The 22,177-nt window shown below is 40.4% G+C and overlaps 1 protein-coding gene across 1 annotated transcript in view; it reads left to right on the top strand.

The window, feature by feature from the left end:
• Positions 1-22,177, top strand: part of SLC6A1 (solute carrier family 6 member 1) — a 59,284-nt gene that overhangs the window by 25,860 nt on the left and 11,247 nt on the right. The window contains exons 2-9 of the mRNA XM_042880475.1: positions 15,108-15,487; positions 16,220-16,351; positions 17,726-17,826; positions 18,977-19,086; positions 19,206-19,338; positions 20,276-20,410; positions 20,530-20,633; positions 20,950-21,074. Coding sequence (XP_042736409.1) covers positions 15,253-15,487; positions 16,220-16,351; positions 17,726-17,826; positions 18,977-19,086; positions 19,206-19,338; positions 20,276-20,410; positions 20,530-20,633; positions 20,950-21,074 — 1,075 coding nt within the window. The 5' untranslated portion in view covers positions 15,108-15,252. The remainder of the gene's footprint in view (positions 1-15,107; positions 15,488-16,219; positions 16,352-17,725; positions 17,827-18,976; positions 19,087-19,205; positions 19,339-20,275; positions 20,411-20,529; positions 20,634-20,949; positions 21,075-22,177) is intronic.

The following is a 22,177-nucleotide window of genomic DNA, read 5'->3' as shown; positions in this document are numbered from 1 at the left end:
GCAATCCAGCTAGGAAGTTTGAGCTATGTGTGATTTGCTGTTAATTGTATTAATAACAGAGCTATTGTCCAGAAAAGGACTAAATTCTATGCACAGGTTTTGTTTTTCTTGAGTTGAAAGGTGATTTTATTTCCTCTGAGAAAGTATTCATCGACATAACTTGTGTTCTGGATATCTTAATGTAGTTTTTATACATGCTTACAGTCATTAGTTTGCAAATGATGATTGAATTAGCAAATTAGATTCATACGCCCTTCTCAAGTGCTGCAAACCTTGTAATGGTATGGCTGTAAAAGTCTGAGGAAGGAGTGGGAAGAAAGCAATTTCCTAAAGGAAAAAATCACACTGAATTATTTGCTGCAAGCAAATAAGTTTTTGTCTGGTATAATTAAATACATATAACTGATGTTTATTTTTCCTAGACTGTCAGATGGGATTGAAGTGGTATCAGTAGAAGTGTTCAAACACAAAGGTGTGGGTCTGAACAGATGTTTCTTGATGTGCTATTGTTCAGGTCAGGCAGAAATAAATAAATCTGGCAATCTTGCGTATTGGTGCAGGGTCCCAGCCTCATCCATTTTGAGAACAGAATAAGCCACATGTGAATTACCTGATATGTGAACATTTTTCTTTCTTTTTGAACTTTTTCCTGTTACCTTTAGGAAAGGTCAAGCTTAACTTAACCTGCAGGCAAAAACAAGCAAAATGGTATCTGCATGAATAATACTTCAGGTGGCTTATTATTAAAAGAACTGGTGAAAATATAAGTGATAGCCCTCTCCTTTGCCACCATGAACGGGGTGTTTGCCTTCTGACACTCTAGTTTGGACTTTATACTGAAAAATTTTGTTAGACTCCTCGATGTCAAGGCAAATCATGTATTGTACTTACTGATACTAAATGAATTTCTGCCTTTGCATGAACAGCTTTCCTTTTACAGCATAAGTGGACAGTGGGTTGAAACCGGAAAACTTAACAGATTCTCTTTGGCAAGGCTTGACTTACTGACGAGGTTTCTCAGTCACCTCCAATGTCATAAATCAGCCCATTCGCCTGGTCTTTGCAAAGAAGAAACTTATCCTTAACTTATCCAGATGGTGTACTTGTGTACAATTTGCTTCTTGTTGGTCTGAACTTCTGATCTGCTTAATTATCCCAGTTAAGTACTGCGCCAGTGTGGCACTGATGGGTCATTCAAGCCAAGCTGGCAAGCACTAGTTCTGCATTATTGACTTTGAGGGGAAAAACGTCCCAGATATGGACTATAGCTGTCAGGTTGCAGCATTAGTCTCTGCATCTGAATTGTCCTGTTCTGTCCTTGAAAAGTGGGTATTCACCAGATGATGTCTTTCTGTTTGATGATAGTAGCAAGCTTTAATTAATGATAGAAAGCAACAGTCAGCTTTCAGTTATAAGTAATGTGGGTGTTGGTGCTTGGATATGTTTTGATAGACTTACTGTAAATAAGCATTTTGTGATGGTTTTTAAATCTTTTTAAAATCCTTTCATAAGGTAGGAAACAGCTTGTGCTTATACTGAAGTTAGCAAAGTGGGGATTTGGCTGTATATTTAAAAATGACTGTGTGAGAGCCAGCCATGCTCAATGGTCCCAAATTCTGCTGTAGAAAACAAGAAGAGATGCAGACAGGAGGTACCCAAGTTTATTTCTGATGACCAAAGCAGCAGAACCTGGAAGTTTCTTATCATCTAGAAAGCTAGAGATGGGTTAAACCTAGGTTACAGTGATTGGGTTATAACGCACATTTTTCATTACTGGAAACCTCTTCAAATTAATTCTGTTCTAAAGACTGACTAGAGTCATCACTGTACTCAGAAGAAAGGAATGCCTGGGTGCACTGCCCTCCGTGTGAGATGCCACACCATACAGGTATGCCTGCCATAGACCGAGGGATCCCAAGTTGTCTCATCCTGGAGTCTGCAGCTGAAGTGCCAACTAGATGCACAGGGAATGTGTATGAGTAGGGGCTGCACCCAGACCTTCAGGCGTGGTACCTTGCCAGGTGTAATTATGATCCCGTTACAATACTGTAGGAGACTTGCTCCCATGAATGTATGGAGATAAAGAAAGGTTTGCATCTCTCAAGGTTATTTAGTTACGGAAAGCTGACCCTGGGATGCTGTTCTACTGTCATTAAAGGAACTAGGACTTAGCGATGTAGCTGCAAGTTACACAAAATGCGTTCGTGTTTTGTTCAGAGTGGTGCAAATTTTTTACAGCAGAATCTGTCTCAGCTGTTCCAGAATAGACTTAAAATGACTTGGGCCAGGAGTGAAACTTTGCCCTGTTGGTATTACAGTGCTATTGAGCCATCAGATAACAACAACAGGTTTTCATTTTCAAAATTGCTAAATATACCTTAAGCTTCTTTCTTTTTCTTTCTTTATGATATAAGTGAAAAGAAAGCAAAATGTTCTATTTATCTCCTACATTGAGTGAACTTCCTGATTGTCCTTATCACTTCAACCCAGAAAGTTTTATAGATTTGTTGGGCACCTCAATATTGCAAATTCATGATTTGGCAGGAGAGGAGGGTGGAGAAATTCTTGTTTTTAATTCAATAGCTTTAAGTTCAGAATGAAATCCCATTTAAAATTACAGGTTTGGATTGAAGTTTGAGGATCAAAGAAAATAGAACAGAAAGAAAAAGTGGCTTTTGCTTGGAGCAGCATCTGAAAAAGCTAACCTCAAACTCAGGGCTTTCTTTTCTTTTCTTTCTCTCTTCCCACTCCTTCCTTATCCTCCAAAAAGGATATTTCCTTTAGTTTTTCCTGAAAGAAGCTTAACTGCATTAATGTGTGCGTGCGCCTGCAGTCTTTTTTTTTTATTATTATTTTTTTAATGGTTTGCAGTATAACTGCATCAAATCAAATGTATCAACTGTAAAGCCTTTTATTTAGGCTGAAAATAGGGCTATTTAAAATAAGCTATGATCTAAAATCTAGAGGCAGCACTCAAAATAGAATCATTTGGAATTAGCACTGTTGGCAGCTGCTATTGTCAGTCAATAGGCTTGGAAATTGGAAATACAACATCTGCCATAGCTGCCTCCTCTTCACCAGGCTTGGGGAAGTTCATTCCGATGTTGTGTGTGGCTGCTAAAATTGGCTAAGAGTTTTTCTGAGTGTTGTGGGGGAAAAAATATGAATTGCATTAAAGTGATGCAAATTACAGGAAGCTTGCCTTGCATAAAGATGGCATCTAGGAAGCTAAAAATGCAAACTGTTACCTCTGTTAGTCAGAATGTATTTCTACCCCCAACCTGATGCATGGAACTTCGTGGATCCTGTCTTCTAGGTGGCTCTCAAAGTTTTAGACAACTTATCTCTTTGGATGTCATCCAAAGTGACTTGCTCACTGACACAGAGAAAATCTGATCTCAGATGTGCCAAGATGTCATCCTGTGAAGAACTTGTCCATGACACTTTTAGGCAGTGTTTTCAGATTTAACACAATCCCAAATAACCCAAAATTTAGAAACTGGAGGTGGCTGAAGAAGAGCACAAACCAGAGGAGGAGGCGTCCAGGACAAAAACATGATTTTTTCATTGCACAAAGCCTGACATTCTATTAAGCAACAGCTTTTGTAATTTATGATTTATTTTCTTTTTTTTTTTTTGTGTCCTTTTGGCTTCCGAGTGAAACAAAAACGAAACTGTTTGTTATCTCTCAGGATAATAAAGACTCCTAAGCACTAAGATCTCACTTCCTACACCTTCCCCTACTCACTCAGATCTCTCAGCCTTTCCTCCCCTCTCCAGCCTTATCCCCTTTATGGATACTCCAGGCCCCTCACTGTCTTTCCAGCCCTCTGCTGGACTCTCTCTAGTAGTTTCTTGTCTTTCTTGAACTGAGGAGCCTGGAACTGGACACAGTACTACAGATCTGGCCTTATCAGGGCAGAGTAGAGAGGATCACCTCCCCTTGACCTGCTGGCCCCACTCTTTTTAATACACCTAAGGATACCACTGGCCTTCTTGGCCACAGAGGCATGTTGCTGACTCGTGAATCAACCTGTTTTCTACTAGAACAACCAGGTCCTCTGCAGAGCTCCTCTCTGGCTGCTCAGCCCATAACCTGTATTGATGCATGCAGTTATTTCTCTCTTCACTTGCTTTCGTTGAATCTTATGAATTTCCTTCCTGCCAACTCTCCAGCCTGTCCAGGTCTTGCTGTATGGCAGCACAGCCTTCTGTAATGTCAGCCACTCCTTCCAACTTCATATCATCAGTAAACTTGATGAGAGTACATTCTCTCATGATTCTCCATCATACATGGATCTTTCATCCAGATCATTGATGGAGATGTTAAAAAATGACTGGAGCCTGTACTGGACACCACCAGCTTCCTCAGCATTCATGGTTGCACCCCCTTTTGCTCATAGATTTCTGTGCACTGAGTTTGCCTAGACGGGCCAGATCTTCCTCAAGCAAAGGGAAGCCTTCCTTTCCCCACACAGTTTCTCTTGTCTCCAGGATCTGGGATTCCTGAGTGGCAGACTTAGAAGGAAAGACCGAAGCAAAGAAGGCATTCAGTATCTGCCTTCTTGGTGTCCTTCGTTACCAGGGCACCCACCTCATTCAGCAGCAGATACGCATTTTCCCTAGTCTTCCTTTTGCTATTGATGTGCTTAAAGGAGGCTTTCTTCTTGTCCTTGACTTCCCTCGCTGCATTTAACTCCAAATGGACACTAGCCTTCGTTGTTGTATTCCTGCAAGCCCTGACAGCATTCCTGTATTCCTCCCAAGTGGCCAAATCCCTCTTCCTCATAGACTTTCTTGAGTTTTTCAGTGAGCTCCTTGCTCACCCATGCAGGTCTCCTGCCACTTTTGCCTGATCTCTTTCTCTCAGAGGTGCACTGATCTTGAAAGAAGTGGTGCTTGAATGTCAGCCAACTCTCCTGCATGCCTTTGCTTCCAATTCTGTAACTCTTGGGTTACCCTCAAGTAGGTACTTGGAGGGGTCAAAACAAAGATGTCTTTTTCTTTTTCAGTTATAAGCATTAATAACAGCATCTTCATTATAACTGTCTGTTTTAAGATGGTATCAACTCTAAATTTGGCCTGTTTGTACTGGGAACTACATGAAAAACTTTATAGGCTGTGTCCTAAGTGAAATTCGGGGTGTTTGGATGAAGGAATGTGAGATTCATCTTTGCAAACTTGGTCAGGACATGCAATGCACAATAGCATTGCCCTTTCAGCAGCAGGCTGCTTGTACAGCAGTGCAGCAGTATGAGTTTTGACACAAAACAGGAGATATTCACAGGGTGGTGATCAACAGCTCCTGTGTTAAATACGGTTAACTCCTGACATGAATGATGCTCTTTCTGATGTATTCCGGCATCTAAAGCAATATGTTTCTAGCAAGTCTTGCACAAAACAACAGTGCTTAAAAGAAAAAATATTACATGCTGACAGATGGAATATCATTGCAGACTGCAGACAAACCAAAATCTCAAGAGTTTTGTTCAGCTCACACAGAAGGAAAGCAGAGTGTTTTGTATTGTGTTTTCACTGAAGGAAATACGTGTATCTTTGGGGATGGAGCAGCTGCCAGTGAAATAGATGAGCTGCCACTTTCTGTGGGATTTGTAACCCTCAGCTATTGGCTGTGGCAGTGTGAATGGGGAAATAGCACAAACACCTTAGCTGGGGTCTGAAATTCCTTCTTGTGCCTGGGGTGCAGCCACTTCACACTATTTTTCTGTGGACACTGCTTCAGAATTAAATGTAGTGGTGGTCTTTTTGGCTCTTGTCATTTGTCTGAATTGAAGTCTTAATTTATATCACAAATCATAAGGAAGATTTGGAAGTGGAACGTTAGTTGCCAGCAAACATGTCTATAGCAGATCAGGATATTCTCTGGTTTGGGATGAGAAATAACCCATGATTTACCATGGTGGTAAAAGCCAAGTGACAAACATTACCTCCACTGAATTACACGGAGATTTGATTTTATTTTGCAAAGAGGCAGCCTATGATTTTAAATGGAGTCTTTATGTGTCTTTATTCGCCTTTGCAAGGTAGGGAATAATCTCTCACCACTCATTTGTATGTGCTGGAAATAATAAGAGACTGTTAGACAAGTGTAGCTGTACTGCTACTGAAGGCCAGGGGTGGGAAAGGGAAAAGAGATGAGCAGGAGGAAGAGGTCTGTATGGGGAGCCAGTCCTGTGGTGGGCAGCTCCTGTATGCACGTGTGTATCCTGATTGACCTTTCCAGCTCAGAGCGGGGCGGAAAACCCACTGCTCTGCAGTACTGAGGCTGGCTTGCTTCTGTGAGCCAGAGGAACCTGACATGTGCCATTTTCTTTTCTTGAGTGTATGTGAGGGAATACCGAAAGCAGTCTTCCCAGCACAAACCAAGGTGCTGGCTGTCACCCATCGTGTGTCTTTTGAACTGCTCCATGTTTCCCTAACAGCTGTGTTTTGTGCTGAAACTCTGAAAACTGCTGTGGAATCAGAGGGAAGGCCTTGTGTCTGCAAAATGCAAATGCTTCCCAATGCTGTATACAGCTATGGAATGATAGTGGTGTGAAGAATAATGAGCAAAACCATTTTTATATGTAAACTTATTGCTCTGTTCTATAAACTGTCAGGTAGGTGGAAATACAGTCAGTATATGAGTCCAAATAAGGCTGTTCTCATTTAGGCAGCTTCTCTAGAGTAAATCTTATTGAAAGTGTAACTGTGTTTAAGCTTGAAGTGCATGTGTGGTTTGTTATTTTAATATAGTAATAGAGATGATAGAGATTTAATAATAGAGATGGTGTTAAAGACATAACTGTAAAGGAAACAACAGAGAAAGCACCATTCTATAAGGTAGAAATTGCACCAAAAGAAATGTCTAAACAAAGATGTATCCCAAATTGTAAGGGCTAGCTGGTTCTGTTTGTGAATCTAGAACTTTATTCAAAGACTGGCCTTTGGTAAGTTAACACTGAGTAACAGGGGCAGTTATAGCTACTGCCAACTGAGCAGTAATATGCCCAAATAATATTTAACTTCCCACAGCCTTTCTAAAATCGCTGTGAGATTGACTGGGGAGTAATGCTAGTCAGCACAAGAGCCTCATAAAGAACTGCATAAATTCACAATGAGTGGGAAAACCTCATGACTCCTGAATCTCCCTTCGGGATCTGTTATCTGTTTTAAAGGAAAACTGTACAGATTCCTACGAAATCACTGCAGGATTTATAAGAAAATACTGCTATTCTTTAAACAGGCTGCAAGCTGTCTCCCAGGATTGCCAGAATACCTTTGCACTTACGATATTTGTGGCTTTTTTCGTTTCCTTAGCTCTAGTTATAACAATAATAGAATTCGTTGTTTGTCAAAAAGACAAACATCTCATCAAAAAGAGCTTTGCTATGCACTACACTTTTCGTGATTCTGCATTTGTTGTTGGTTTCTCCCTTCAGAAAGAAATATGAAGCATTTTTGTGGAGGATTAAGGGATGTGTATCTGCTTAAGGATCTCTCCATTATTTGCTCCGATAGCAATGCCGTATGACAGATAAGCGCTTTATGCAAATTTGATCTTAATATCTATTACACTGAGGTTGAATTTCACACTGGGAGAGTTCTGTACTCTGAAGACAAAGCTCGTCTCAGTGCTGAACCGAAGCTGCGCTCGGGGAGTAAATACTTGTGGTTTGGGCTCAAAATTACACAGATTGTCTCAGCAGGAATCTCAATGCCATGGAAATGTGAGCAGTTCTGATGGTGTTTCTGAACGACTGAGCTCTTTGTGCTTGGCAAGCTTAGGAAATAGAAAACTTGCTGGTTTTACTTCTTGGTGGTGGTGAGGCTGATTTCAAGTCAAAGATTAAGTAAAAGATATTCATGCAATGCCTGACCACTGGTTTGCATCCTTGAGTGACCTTGAATGTCCAGAGAGAGATGGGTAAGTGCTGTAGAAGTGCTTGCACAACCAAAGAGCAGGTAGGACAGTATTTTTAGGAAACTATTTAATTACTTTTCTTCATATGCAGGCTTTGCTGAGTATCTTGGAAGAGTAAAAAAAATATTGCTTTTAAGGATAGACAGAAATGTGAGCAAGTAGGTGAGTCTTCACATCATATCTTAGATGGAGGGACAAGATGTCAGTGTGTTTTTTCAGTATGGGCCAAATCTTTGTAAATACATTTGTCAACAAACTGCAGGGCAGTGAATCTACTGCCATTTCATCTTTCCCCTCTCTGTTTAGATCCCACTGCAAGATGCAAGCATGACCATCCTTTTGCATTTTAAAAGCATGCAAAATTACTTTATTTGAACGTACTGCTGTAGTTACATTCCTAATAGTTTTTCAGAGCCACATTTTGATCTTCAGAAGTGTTTTTTTTTTGGTCAGACCTACCTCAGGTTACTGGGATGGCCGTATTTTTTGTGTTAAATCAGTGATTGGAAAGTACTTAGTGCAGTTGTGTTACTGTTTAAAAACCATCGCAACCTGAAGCCCATGCAGCACTTCTGGGTAACTGTTTTGAAGCAGAAGTGATTGGGGGTGGAAGAGGAAGGCTGAAGTACAAGACATGCTGATATGCCTCCTAAAACACAGTCAGTACTTCTATTTGACGTTTGTTTCATAACTTAACTCTCTCTCCAACCAAATTTTAAGACAACTTTTTCAATGAAAACAGACTGATGGTCATAAAGTGTTTGTAGTGTAGCATGTGGCATGGAGTGTACTCCATCTCAGCTGGACCATCTGTGGACACATCAGCTTCCATGGATTCATATTTCGTATTTAAGCATGCATAGCTTTCCAAAATGCCTCAGCAAAGCAAATACATACATATGTATTCACTGCATAAAGAGTGAAGAAAAAAAGATTAAAGGGATGCGTAAGGTGTCTATATACAACTCATACAGCCAGATCTTCAGAGGATGTGTAAATTGCTCCAAAAGTAAAGTGTCAATGAATGTCAGAGGGTGCCATTTTTTCCACATGGAGGGATTCAATTACACCCCTTTGCTTCATATACACTTCCATGTCAGGTTTTGTTCTGTCAGACTGCTCCTCTGCTGCCATCTGTCACAGCAAAAGCATGTAACAGAATATTGGCAGAAGGTTCAACCTCTACTGCCATACTACCAACATCCACCTCTGTTGTGGGCCAGCATATTAAAATAGGAGATATTGCTCTCAGAGCAGCCCTCGTAGATTTCTGCAAAAGCTACTATTGTCAGTGGCTAAAACAAAGTCTCTTGCTGCACAATTTAATAGATGCTTTCATCTGTAGCACGCTTACTTCTATATATTTGTTTTATTCTGGTTTTGGTTTGGTTTGCTTTTATGGGTTTGTTTTTGTTTTGTTTTTAATCAGAGAGATTATGTTGAAGTTGAATGGTAGACTGGTGGGGGGAAAGGGAAGCTTTTAACTTGAAAACAGCAAGCAGTGACCGATCTAATTTAGAAATTGTATACAACTCTGTGCTTTGGGCCAAATTTAGAAATCATAGAATCACAAGGTTGGAAAAGACCTAGCAGATCATCTAGTCTGACCGTCCTCCTATCACCATTACTACCACTAAGCTACTAAACCATATCTCGTAGCACATCATCCACATGCCAGCCTTTAGTTGTTGGTGTATTATCTTCAGAACGCTAATGTGCTTCACTGATTAAACATGAGGACTCTAATGAAATTACGTGATGTTTAGTTTCCCCAAGCTAAGCAAGAGAAAAGCATTACAGAAGGGCCCATTGCATTTACCTAAAATCTATCCGTATTTTTTCGGATAAGGCCCTGCTGCCACCAAGCTTTTTCTCAAATAGGTATTTGCGCAGAGTCTAAGCTCTGTACAATCACTTTAGATAAAATCAAAATGAAAGCAGACACTTATATTTAGTGCTATTTTCATGATGAAAATCAAATTGCTTTCTGCTTTTCCCACCTACATTTGTCTTGCTTCTGATCATTATTGCTGTTGTTGCTGTTTCATACAGCAGAAAAGCAAGTTTAGCTTCATTCCCAGTTGTTCAGTGTGGTTTGCCAGAGCTCTCTGGAACACTCAGCTGGGAAATCAAATGCTCATGCTGTTGCATTTGAGGACTGATTTTGTCACAGTGGTGCCAAATTCCACATAACCATCTTAAGAAATGAAATAGGAGAGCAAGCACAACAAAATACTTCTAGGAACTGTGATAACTCTTCATGACCAGCAGGGACTACAAGCAAATTCGGAAGAGGTGAGCCCAAAGGAAAATACTCCGTTTTGTTTCCTTATTTGTTTGTTCTTATTTACATGTTTACATGTAATTCAACAATTGCCCATAAAGGAAAATTCTCTTCCAATAAGAAAACTAATGGTGGCTTGTTGAGTCTGTGAGCATTGCACAAAGTACTGAACCAAACACGTTGTGAAAGTCTGAGTTCAAGGGGCCGGATTCTTGAGTGACATCTGAAGTACCAGAGGGAGAAGTTAGTAGGAGCATTCTTCAATGCATATGGGTTTTTGCTATGTATATGTGTAACAGCTTGTGTGCTGTCACTTGGTGTGCAATATCTATGTGCTTCGAAGCAGGGTCCTTCCTGTAAAAGAATAATAAAACAGAGTTTTCTTTGTGAAATGGAAGACCATTTCACAGTCTTCCTCAACATTTCAGTCTTTTAGTACTTTCTATATTTCAGTCTCATTTCATACACTCCAGGACACTGCTGACATGAACTGTTTTGCTATGAAACTTAGTATTGGCGTTCTCTTGACTTGATTGCCCAATACTAATAGAAATGTAAGTGAAAATAACTCTTGGCAGCAGTGGGCTCAACTGGAGTCCCATTAAGGTCAGAGCAATAATACCTTCAAAGTTTTATGAAAGTGATGTGGCACTTTATATAACGGTGTTTCTTCAGAATTTATTGTATGGAGCTGCTTTAGTCTTGCCTTGCGTGGAGCCCTCAGAGCTGCTGCGCTCCAGGGAAGGAGGAGCACAATGGATTGGAGGGGAGGGGGTGCTCCACTTTGAATGAGGCAGAGGTTACAGGTTCTGTAGGAATGGCAGTTTCCTGCTGCACAGCTTCTGCACTGTTCCACTTTTGCCTTTTGATATCACTCGTGAAAGATGATAGGAATATTGCTGTAGACTTTGATTTTATGCAACCAGTTCTAAACTTTTCAAATCCAATTTTATGCAGGCCAGAAGAGAGAAAAATGCTTTTATTAATGAAGTGGCACTCTCTTTGTTCTGGTTTCCCTGGCTGTGCTTATTACCTTGGCTGTTATGTGTGCTTGGCTCTCTCGACTCATTCTTCTCTAATGTGGTGGTGATGCGGGACAACCACATGGTATCTAAATCCCTATTTTAGAGGGCTTTCTCCTCTTGGCTGAGCAACCCTAGTAACTGAAGTCAAGGAAGCTCTATTGTGCATTGAGGAATGTGGTGGGAAGCTACCATGCCCTTCCTAGTACACTCAGCGTTGGCCCAAAGGTGCGGTGGGAGCAAAGGCTGACTTATTTAAGGGATCTCTCCAGCTTCTTCCCACAAACTGAAACACTGAATTGCAAGTGTCCTACCTGATCTGCTGGCTGACAGCTGCAATTTGTCTTTCCTTCTGCCCAAGCCAAGCCACAGAGCTTATTTAAGAATCTTTCTGTTCCATTCCGCTTTAAACTCATTTTAAATTTCAATCCCAATGATGTGAGAGAATGCTTAATCAATCAGAGGTTGTGTACCAAGTGTCTTTGTTGCTGTATCACCCGCTCTTGTTCTGATTGTTGTATGCGAGTCATAGTTTGTGAAAAACTACTGTATATAAAAGTGGGTGGTGAGGGGAAACTGGAGGCCACGGGCTACTTCTGTTGTAATTTATTATTTCTTAGCAGGGCCAGTGTAAGGATGAGTTTCCTCCAACATTTTCTTCCTTATTATCAAACATAGATATGGTTTATATATATATATGTGTGTGTGTGTGTGTGTGTGTATGTATACACACTTCTTTGTTGAGTTTTCTTTTGTGGTTTTGGTTTTTGTTGGTTGGTTGGTGTTTTTTTTTTTTTCCACTCATCAACGCACAGCTTTCTCCAATACCTGGAATCTTCAGCTGATGCTCAGTCCAAATTAAGTGCCAAATAAATAAAGATCTAGTATGAGACTTATATAAGTACATAAGTATATATGTATATGAGTTTATATAAGTACTGGTATACCCTAATGACTTTCACAGCCTCCTTTGGCAAGAAAGAAACGCTTTCAGTTCTGCATCTTCATCAGTAGGTGGTGCTGGCTAGCTGCACATTTGTTAGTGCTCTGGAAGCTGCACCTTAATCTTAGGAACAAACGTGGGTAAGAAGGTCAAAACTGCTACGTGATCTCAGTCCAGCCTCAGAACGGAAACTCAGTTTTGTCTGTTATACAGTGATCTGTATTGCCTCATGCAAAGGTTGCTGGGCTTCTGAATGGCTACCAGAATTGCTCAAACTTCTCATGAGCAGAAGTTTTTTCTTTTCTGATTGGAGCGTAGCAGAAATCAAATATAAAGCCAGTAAGCATGGACTTCAGCTTTGCATTGAAGACCGCAGTTCAGGATTAGGTGAATTACAACATGGGAGAACCATACTCTGTGGTACTTTCTGAGGGGATGTAAGAGTAACTGCAATTACTGCTCTGAATGCTTCATCAGTCTGCTACATGCTGCAGCTGAGATTAAGACTTGGTTAGCAAGCATGGGTTTCAGCTCACCCAGCTGGAAACACTTGCCGTGCAGCTGTACGTCAGCTGTGTGCCCTGGCTCTGTAATCAGCGTGGAGAACTCGTGCTTGGGTCAGATGGACCTTGCTGACATGAGGGCCTTCTGTGGGCACAAGGGAAGCCTGCAGCAACTAACTCGGGTAAAGAGTCTGTGCTGGCAGCTCTGACATTTGCTTGGATTAGTTCTGTCCTATTTTTGAGAACCTCAAGAAGCTAAGCTCTGATCGGTCATAGCGCTTTTTTACGTACGAGTGATGTCATTCTCTTTAAGAGCATGGATCAATCTGAGGGAGTTGGGGGATGGATGTGGGTTGGCATCTCATGTTTCCTCCCCCCAAGATAGCAGTTCTGAAATAGGGGCCTTTTCTACTTCATCATCTCAGATGTGGGTACCTTTTATCTATGACAGAGATGCAGTGCCAGCCATGTCTCTCAAGAAGGAAGTTTTCCCAAGCCCTAAAATAGAAATAAATGCCTTTGTTGATTGGTGGAGAAAGCTGGAGATTAAAGGTTGGAGGACCCTGCCCTCAGTAGGTGAGCACTGTACAGGATGGGGACAAATTGCCAAGAAACACTTTGAGAACTCTATGTTCTCAAATCACATATGGATTTGGGAGCTTCACCTCTGCTTTTAGGAGTTCTAATGATTTGTCCTTAAGAGATACATATTTCCTGACTAGTAGATGTTAAGAATAATGTAGACTGTAGACAGGAATGGCATTTGGTATACAAAATTAAATAAGCTTGCAGAAAAATATGGAAAACTGAGCCCACAGGAAAGGGGGAGAGATGTCTATACACAGAAAAGCCCGCAGGAAAGGAAAGATATCTATACACAGAAGGACTTGTGAGGACAGGAAAGTACTCATAGTGATTTTCTGCCTTTGCAATCAATCTTAAAGTAGAACAGGGAGGAAGTTTATAAGCACAATCCTCACCCCAGCAAATGTAACAGGTGATTCTTCCTCAGCTTCCAACTGAAGTCCTTTTTAATTGCCAGGTACGTCCTTGTGTTTGTGGAGGATTAAGAAGCATTTTAGCCATCTGAAATGGGAAGTTGAAGAAAAACACTTTTAGTGGAAAAATCTTTGCGTGATTTCTTTTTTTGACATAATTTACTATTAGAAGTGAATGACTGATAATCTTGATGTACCTTTCCATAAATCTGTAAATAAACATTGAGCTTTGTGGGAGCTTTTGTCCAGCATTGCCAACGTTACCATAACATGGAGCTTCGTGCAGGAAGGTATTTCATTTGTTGAAGTGTCTGTTTTGAGGACTGGTGACTGGCAAATGGTAAAAGGAGCAAGGAAAGGGGAATGCCTGAAGAAATCTCTCACGCATGGGCATACAGTAGACATGCAACAAACAGTAGCTCATTGTGTTTTTTTCTTATGGTTTTTGTTTTGTTTTGTTTTGTGGAAGCCTACAGGAGTTACATGCACTTCTGAACTGATTGGAATATCTTAGGTCTATTGCATAATGCACATTTGCTTCCTTTATTTTCCTTTATTTAAACTTTGAAAATTGTATAGTAGCAGTAATGACAGGTGAAAGAATTACTAAACTAATTGAAGCATACTTATTGCAGACTTGTACTGAAGCATGTACAAATTAAACTTAATAGAACATTGTATTATATTAGCGACTAATTATAACTACATAGGAAGCCCAACATCATTATCCAATATGAAGTTCTGTTGCTTAATCTGATTTATTTTTAATCCATTTGGGAGGATCTCACATTAAAGTGTTTAGAGAAATGCACACAGTTCATAACTTTTTCAAGTCCCTGTTGTTGGTAGATATTTGTTGATGACCATAACCATAGTAGCACCTTCCTATGCATAAAGGAACTTTATGCTCGTGGGAATTATCCTCTAGCTTTTCAATGCAGAATGATTAAATGGCAAAGTTTCAGTGCAAAAATTCTGGGCTGTTAAAGAGAAAACTCATCACTGACTCATCTTCTCCAGAAGCAGGGGTATGTGCTTGACCCTATGGAGTTGAAGAACGTTTCTAAAAATCAATTAAATTACCCTATTCCTGTCACCAATCAGGGTTAAGCACAGTGGTCTTCATTTATGAGTGCGCAAACAGCGTTTTTTCCAGCTGTTGTAATGTCTGCTCCTCAGATGTATTTTGAGCATAGCGTGCAGTAAATATCTGCTGTGTGCAATGCAGTGGGTATATTGGGATAAGTTATCTGTAGACTCAGGGGCTGTAGTTCCTGCAGACTGTAGGGAAATGAAAAATAAGCAACTGCAGCTTGGTGTTTGTTTGGAGGACGTTAGTTCTGGTCTCTTCCCACTGACTCAGTTGGAAGCAGACTGAGCCGAGGGCAGAGCGGCAGCCGGGCCCTGCTGAGTGCCCCTCTTGTGCCTTGCAGAGCACCCCGGAGCCGCACAGCGCCCGCCGCCCAAGGCTGACACGCGGCTGGGCCACGGCGAGCCGCAAAGCTGCTGTCCACGTGGACCGGAGCTGAAATCCCTCGTCCGGCGGCCACCAGAGCCTCCCCCGCCAAGCCCCGAGACATGGCAACAAACGGAACGAAGGTGGCCGACGGGCAGATCTCCACGGAAGTTGACGCTTCGATCACCAATGACAAGCCTAAAACTTTGGTAGTAAAAGTGCAGAAGAAGAAGACGGACCTTCCGGACCGAGATACCTGGAAAGGAAAATTTGACTTTCTTATGTCCTGTGTAGGTTATGCCATTGGTTTAGGGAATGTGTGGCGGTTTCCATACCTCTGTGGCAAGAATGGTGGAGGTATGTTTGCTCTTTATTTCTTACAACTTTTGGCATATCTGCATGTTAGTATTTGCCATAAAAATTGTTAGAAATGTGTTTCAGTAGATGGTTTTTTTTCCATCTGTGTATGTGTGATTTTAGGGTTGCTTTTTTTTTTTTCTTTTTGCTTTGCTTTGCTTTTAACTAGATCATGAGGGTTGGAAGCATCTCAGAGCAGGGCGCTCTGCTTTGAAGTCTGCTGTGCCCTCGAGTTTATTCTAATGTCTCATTGGCAAGTGCTTATAAAAGACCATAAGGTATTAGAAAAGAATTGAAGCACATTCCCCTCCAACCCTTCAGAGCCCTCTTTTGGATTGAGCGTTTGAGAGGATTGCATAAGGCTTGTAACTCTTACTCAGAGCTTATCATCAAAGGCTGGCTTCAGCTGGAAAGCAGCCAGTTCTGGCTAAAGCCTTTATACCGTATGCGTGCTGCTCTTATGGATGAAGACAACAAAATGCATGGTCCATTGTATTTTGGTTTTTACTTAAATGGAAGGTATTTACATGATGGGGAGAGACATTTTTCCCCTTAGCAAAACCTCTTGAGATACTGGTTCAGAACTGTGCGTGTCCTTCTCTCTAGCTGTTTTAGCAAGCTACACCTCAGAGGAAAAAATGTGGGTTTCTTTCCAGATATAGTAGGGGTGGAAAAGCTAGAAACAGTAGTGGCTTTCTGCACTGTAATAGGCTTTTTCTTATTTCTTTTTAGGTGCATTCCTGATACCTTATTTCCTAACTCTAATTTTTGCTGGAGTGCCACTGTTTCTTTTGGAGTGTTCCCTTGGTCAGTACACATCTATAGGAGGCCTTGGAGTGTGGAAGCTTGCTCCAATGTTCAAAGGTACAATATGAATTTGTATTTCTTTCTGTTTATCCATGTTGCAGACATTACACGAAGTGGCAGGGCATGGACATTTCTTCATTTTTACTTAAACTACCATATTTTACAGCAACTCCTAATTTTATGAGGTGTAACTGACAATTTTGAGACAAGCTAGGATATTTTTCATTTCCCTTTAAAAATAGGCATCAACAGACTAATTCTGTGAAATTTAAAAACTCATTTTTGTTAGGAACACGCAAAGATAGTTCAAAATCTAGCAACCTGTCTGAGCAGGTGAAGAACTTGGTTCCTTGGTTCACAGCATTTTGATAAACCATGTTTCTATTCCAGGTCATGAGGGTTTGTATCTCCTTTTGTTTTGTACTGATATGTGAAGGCTGGACACTTCAAAGCTAGCAATTCCAATCTGAATTGCTTGAAAGAAAGATCACTCCATGCTTAGATTTTCAGCTAGTTTGGTTTTCTCAGTTCTAGAACCTTAAGATTTTATCCTGGATTCTGTGTAAACCCACAAGCATCACATACTGCTTTCCATCCCCTAATCCTAAACCACTGGATACTTAAGAGCTCCTGAGTTGACTTGTGGTCCAGCAAAAGAGCAAGTTATAGGCTGAGTTATGAATTACTTCACACAATAGGACTGACAATTAGCATGGGGTGGGATAAAAGGTTTTTTAGGATGGGTTCTCTGCTAGGAAATGTTTTGTTTGGAAAACACAAGTAGATTAAAACATTTCTCACAGATTTGTATTGTAACTGTGCTTGAGTTACTGATGTTGATAGGGAGTACAATGCAAAGTTTAGACTTTGCTCGTTATTTTGAATAGTTCTTCCTGTTCAGTGTCATGCAGCAAGTGTCATCAGCCTGAACTTTTTAAAATGCCCCTTAAGAAGTCTCCATGTGGAGCAGAAGAGGACATTCTGATCGCAGAACTCCTGACTTGTTTCTTTAGCCTGAGCTACCAAAATAGCATTATACTAAGCGTGAAGTACTTTCAGCAGTGAACTAAAGGGCTGACTGGTCTTTAACTTGTACACAGTTTGTGTGCATATGCCAGAAGTTGCTGTGGTACTGTTGTTTTGGAGAATGATTTGATTTAGCTCTCTTCCCTACAAATAAGAAACTCCAGTAAAAAAATCTCAGCAGCAGCAGATGTGAGTGCTTACTGCAGCACTGAGAACTGGGCGCTGTAACTGAACTAATTAGATCAGCCATCTCTCAGATTAGCCATTTTTGTAGAGGTACTTCTAGAATTTGAACTTACAGAATCTGGTAAATGCTATCTGCATCATTTGTCCTACTGCAGCACTTGAGCTGATGCTCATACAACCATTACAGAAAGTTACCTTCTTTTGTTTCTTGTTTTGCAGGTGTGGGACTAGCTGCTGCAGTCCTTTCCTTTTGGCTAAATATTTACTACATTGTGATTATTTCATGGGCCATTTATTACCTGTATAATTCCTTTACAACTGTAAGTATGGGGTTGAAGTGGAGGGATTTTGTTCAAGGAAAAGCAAAGTGAGGTAGCTAGCTGATTAAACTATCTCACTGTAAAGGTGAGAGATTACACAGAATACATAAAAATCAGTAGGAAAAGAATTTTTTTATTCAAGACGTACTCTTTAAAAATTCAATTTTTTTTTCCTTCATGAGAAATGCAGAATAGAAAACTGAATGTCAGTGGAGAAACACAGTAAAAGCTTGTTTTGGAGCCCTAGGCTTCCCTTTCTTACTGGTTTGTTTAAATTTTCTCATCCTGATCTTCAGAGCCATTGGTCTTTCATCTGTCCCCTTTAAGTTTCACTTTATTACCTGTTTGCCATTCAATCACAAGCATGCCTGCTTTCTTCTCTACCAGGCAGATGCAGAGAATCTGTGCTCAGGCTTGTGACTGCTAGTCCTGGCAATGCTAACACGAGTGCTAGTATCACCTTGTCTTTCAACAAAGAGGCAACCAGTCATTCCTCTGAGAAAAATTCTAGTGTGTAAAAGGTTGGGTTTTTGTGTTTGTTTTTTCTTCCTTTTTTTTTTTTCTTTTTTGAGTTTTTTTAATGTGATAATGTTTTCCAAGATCTGCCATCACAAGAAAATCTATGCTGTATTTGTATCAGGTTCACTCTATTACATAACATGTGCAAATAGGCTTTGTCTATTAGAATTTCAGAAAGATAACAATGTAATGTAAGTTTTGTTTTTTACACGTGTCCATTTTTCTAATTGTCCCTCGGCCGAAGGAGATAATTGAACTCTGATAAGTAATCATGATGTTTTTATTACGGGTAGTGCAACAGGAGGTAGCTGGACCTCCATGGGGGTCCTTTGTGCTGCCCTTGTTTCTTGTAGTATGCTCAGTGTACTCAAACATGCTGAGAGACAGCCAACTCCAAAGCATTTGAACAGGTATAGTAAAGAAAGGAAGAAATACTTCCACATCTGATTGATGTAACTGATACAAAGCTAAATAAATTACGTGGCAGACACGCACCACAGGGAGATCAGTACATCGCAGAAGTCAAAATATATTAGTTCTCCTTTCTTTTTTGGTAAAATGAGGTACTTGGGGTAATGCTTACTTTAAAATTGACTGTTTAGGATTTTCTCTCTTTCTCCTTTGTAAATAGACTCTTCCCTGGAAGCACTGTGAGAACCCATGGAACACTGACCGCTGCTTCTCCAATTATACCTTAGCAAACACCACCAACATGACAAGTGCTGTGGTTGAATTCTGGGAGTAAGCTGAGAATGTTTCTCTATGCCATTTCTGTGCATTTGCAAGGATTAGCTTATTATATTTCATATGCCATCTTCTGAACTGATTATCAAATATACCGTTCTGTTTGCTTTTTCTAGACGCAACATGCACCAGATGACTGATGGATTGGAAAAACCAGGGCAGATCCGATGGCCGCTAGCAATTACTCTGGCAATTGCCTGGATTCTGGTTTATTTTTGTATCTGGAAGGGGGTGGGCTGGACTGGAAAGGTAAGATGAAAAGAATACTATAAGTATATTTTGATTTAAAATGCTTATTTTACTAAGATATTTTGAAAGTTTATGAGGTAAGATGCAGTGGGACAGTTTTCTGGGACAGTTCTGTTAAGCATTGCGTTTCTGTCCTATTTGAATTGATAGAGTACCATTTGTTTGAAAAGGCTTGTTCCTCCACAGCTTGCTCTGACCATCTTGGTTAGGGTGTTCATTTACAGACTTCCTAGCTTTGCCAAGTAGAAAATCCCTAAATATAAATCTGCTTGCTCCTCAAAGGAATATTCTGGCTAGTCTGAATTGTAGTAGAGTGAGGATGCGGCATTTTGGCTTCAGTAACCAGTATACATTTATTAAACAACTCTTGATGGACTTAGATATGTAACTGTTGAAGGTGCATGGCAGAACTTTTCCCTTCTTATGCTGAATGAGAGCCAGACATGGTTCTGGCCACAGGCATGCTTGCATACCATACTTCTCTGAGTCTGATTGGTTTCTAAGTACCAAACCAAATTAAAGGAAGTTTATTGTGAGAGATCTTTCTCCAGGAATGGCAGGGTAACAGCATTTATGGTTGGACACTGAAGGGCAGTTACAGTGATGAAATCAGAATGTTAAAGATGTTAAAGTAGCTGTTTGAAAAGAGAAATAAAATGATGATATTCTACAAGCAGGGTAGGAGTACTGCAGCTATGAATCTTGTGGTTTGGGGAACTCCCTTGTTGAACACAAGAAAGAGAAGCACAAGCCCCTGGTGCAGAAGCCTTCTAGTCCACCCAGGAAAGTTGGCAACAACTGCCTGAGCTGAAGACATGGTGTTTTGGATGTTCAGCATTAGGCCCTTTGCACTCTAAGCTTTAATTTTTTGGAGCAAATACCTGAACAAACACAGATGATTCTTCCGCACTTACAGTGTCTTTTTTCTTCAAATCAGGTGGTGTATTTCTCTGCTACTTATCCCTATGTTATGCTGCTTATCTTGTTCTTCCGTGGTGTTACACTGCCTGGAGCAAAGGAAGGCATTTTGTTCTATATAACTCCCAACTTCAGTAAGCTTTCAGACTCTGAGGTAAATATCTAGTCTTTGTAAACAAAAGTTTCACTACTAACTTCACCTTTCAGACATAAGATTTGCTGCTCAAGCAGGGAAATGATTTAAATATATATATATATATTTCTTGCCATCAGGTTTGGCTGGATGCTGCCACACAGATTTTCTTCTCCTATGGTTTGGGTCTTGGTTCACTGATTGCCCTTGGAAGTTACAACCCTTTCCACAATAATGTTTACAGGTAAGCAGATGACTGCTCATATTACAGTAGTACTTTGCCCTCTCAGCTGGAGCTGGATTCTATCTTTCTGGGTCCTGTATCTCTGAATTAATGTACAATCTCTGAAGTATTAAATGTTACATGTATGTAAGAATGAGATGTGTAACTGCATTTACACTAATGGGAGAGATGTGACTTGTCCAGTGTGAAACGGAACCCATTCTATGAAATCTGAAATCATTAAATTTATCCACAAAGCCTTTTCAAAGGAAAAAAATGGTAATATACTGAGCATTAGCATTACTTTACTGCTTAAAACACCTTATCTTTATTTCAGGGACTCCATCATTGTGTGCTGCATAAACTCATGCACAAGCATGTTTGCAGGCTTTGTCATCTTCTCCATTGTTGGATTCATGGCTAATGTCACAAAGAGGCCCATTGCAGATGTTGCAGCATCAGGTATATAATATATTTTTCTCTAAGTTCTTCAGAGACATCAATTATTTTTTGTTTGTATATTGCATCCCAACTACTTCATGTATTTGTTTAAAATCTGTTCTTCAAAGCATTCCTCTGCCCCGTGTCATTTCAATAGCACTTAACACTCTCCCTCTTGCAACCAGTGTTTCAAACTTCTTAAGGCAGTACCAGCAAAATCATTTCACATTTAACAGACTGCCTGCCTTCAGTGCTTGCAAAGCTTCAGCGTTGGAGAGTGGTCAGCCAGAAATGCATACTGGGTTGATGCAGTGAATACTAATGAATGTACTTACAGGGACTGCATTTATAAGAGGTGGCAGCACATGTAGCTGTTTGAGTGCTTGGCTGTGACATCAGATTGAGAGCCTCTTGCTACTGAAATTCTTAAAAACAACCTGAAAGGAGGAATTATGGTCATTATGTTTTAGGACCATATATTCTCAAATTCGGTTAGATTTTTAAATTCTTTCTACTGTTCCTTGAGGTCAAACCCTCTGAGGCCTATCAGTCTCTCACTGGTTAAACTACAGCTATGAGCCAATTTTATGGGGCCTTTTATTAGAAAAGTAATCTTATGCAGGGCAGTACGATAGATCCATAGATAGATTCTGTATACTTTGCAGTTCTTTGCCTTTCTTCCAGAAGAAGCAGCTTACAGAAGCAGAGCAGATGGTTACCTTAACCCAGCTGGTGCACCAAATACTCATTTAGCAATTTTGGCCACAGGGAGCGTTCTGATAACAGAAAGCATGGTCGGAAGTCTGGTGGACAAAATGCGTATTACTGTACTGGCAAACAAATATCACTGATGAAAATGAGAGAATTTAAGCACCAGAAATAGTCTTCGTAAAAAAAAAAAAGCAAAAAATGCTATGACATACATTGTTGTCACTTCTTTAAACTGAGAGGAGATTTAGATGAGATATTAGGAAAGAATTTTTTATTCAGAGAGTGGTGAGGCACTGGCACAGGCTGCCCAGAGAATTTGTAGATGCCCCATTTTTGGAGGCATCAAGACAAAATTGGAAGGATCTCTGGGCAGCCTGATTTAAGGTTCTTCTTCCAGTACTTTGCCCTCATCA

The sequence above is a fragment of the Lagopus leucura genome, unplaced genomic scaffold (genome assembly GCF_019238085.1).
Source record: "Lagopus leucura isolate 7727_CA_CO unplaced genomic scaffold, USGS_WTPT01 Super-Scaffold_100026, whole genome shotgun sequence".
NCBI classification, from domain to species: Eukaryota; Metazoa; Chordata; class Aves; order Galliformes; family Phasianidae; genus Lagopus; species Lagopus leucura.
This window is presented reverse-complemented; position numbering and strand designations above follow the sequence as displayed.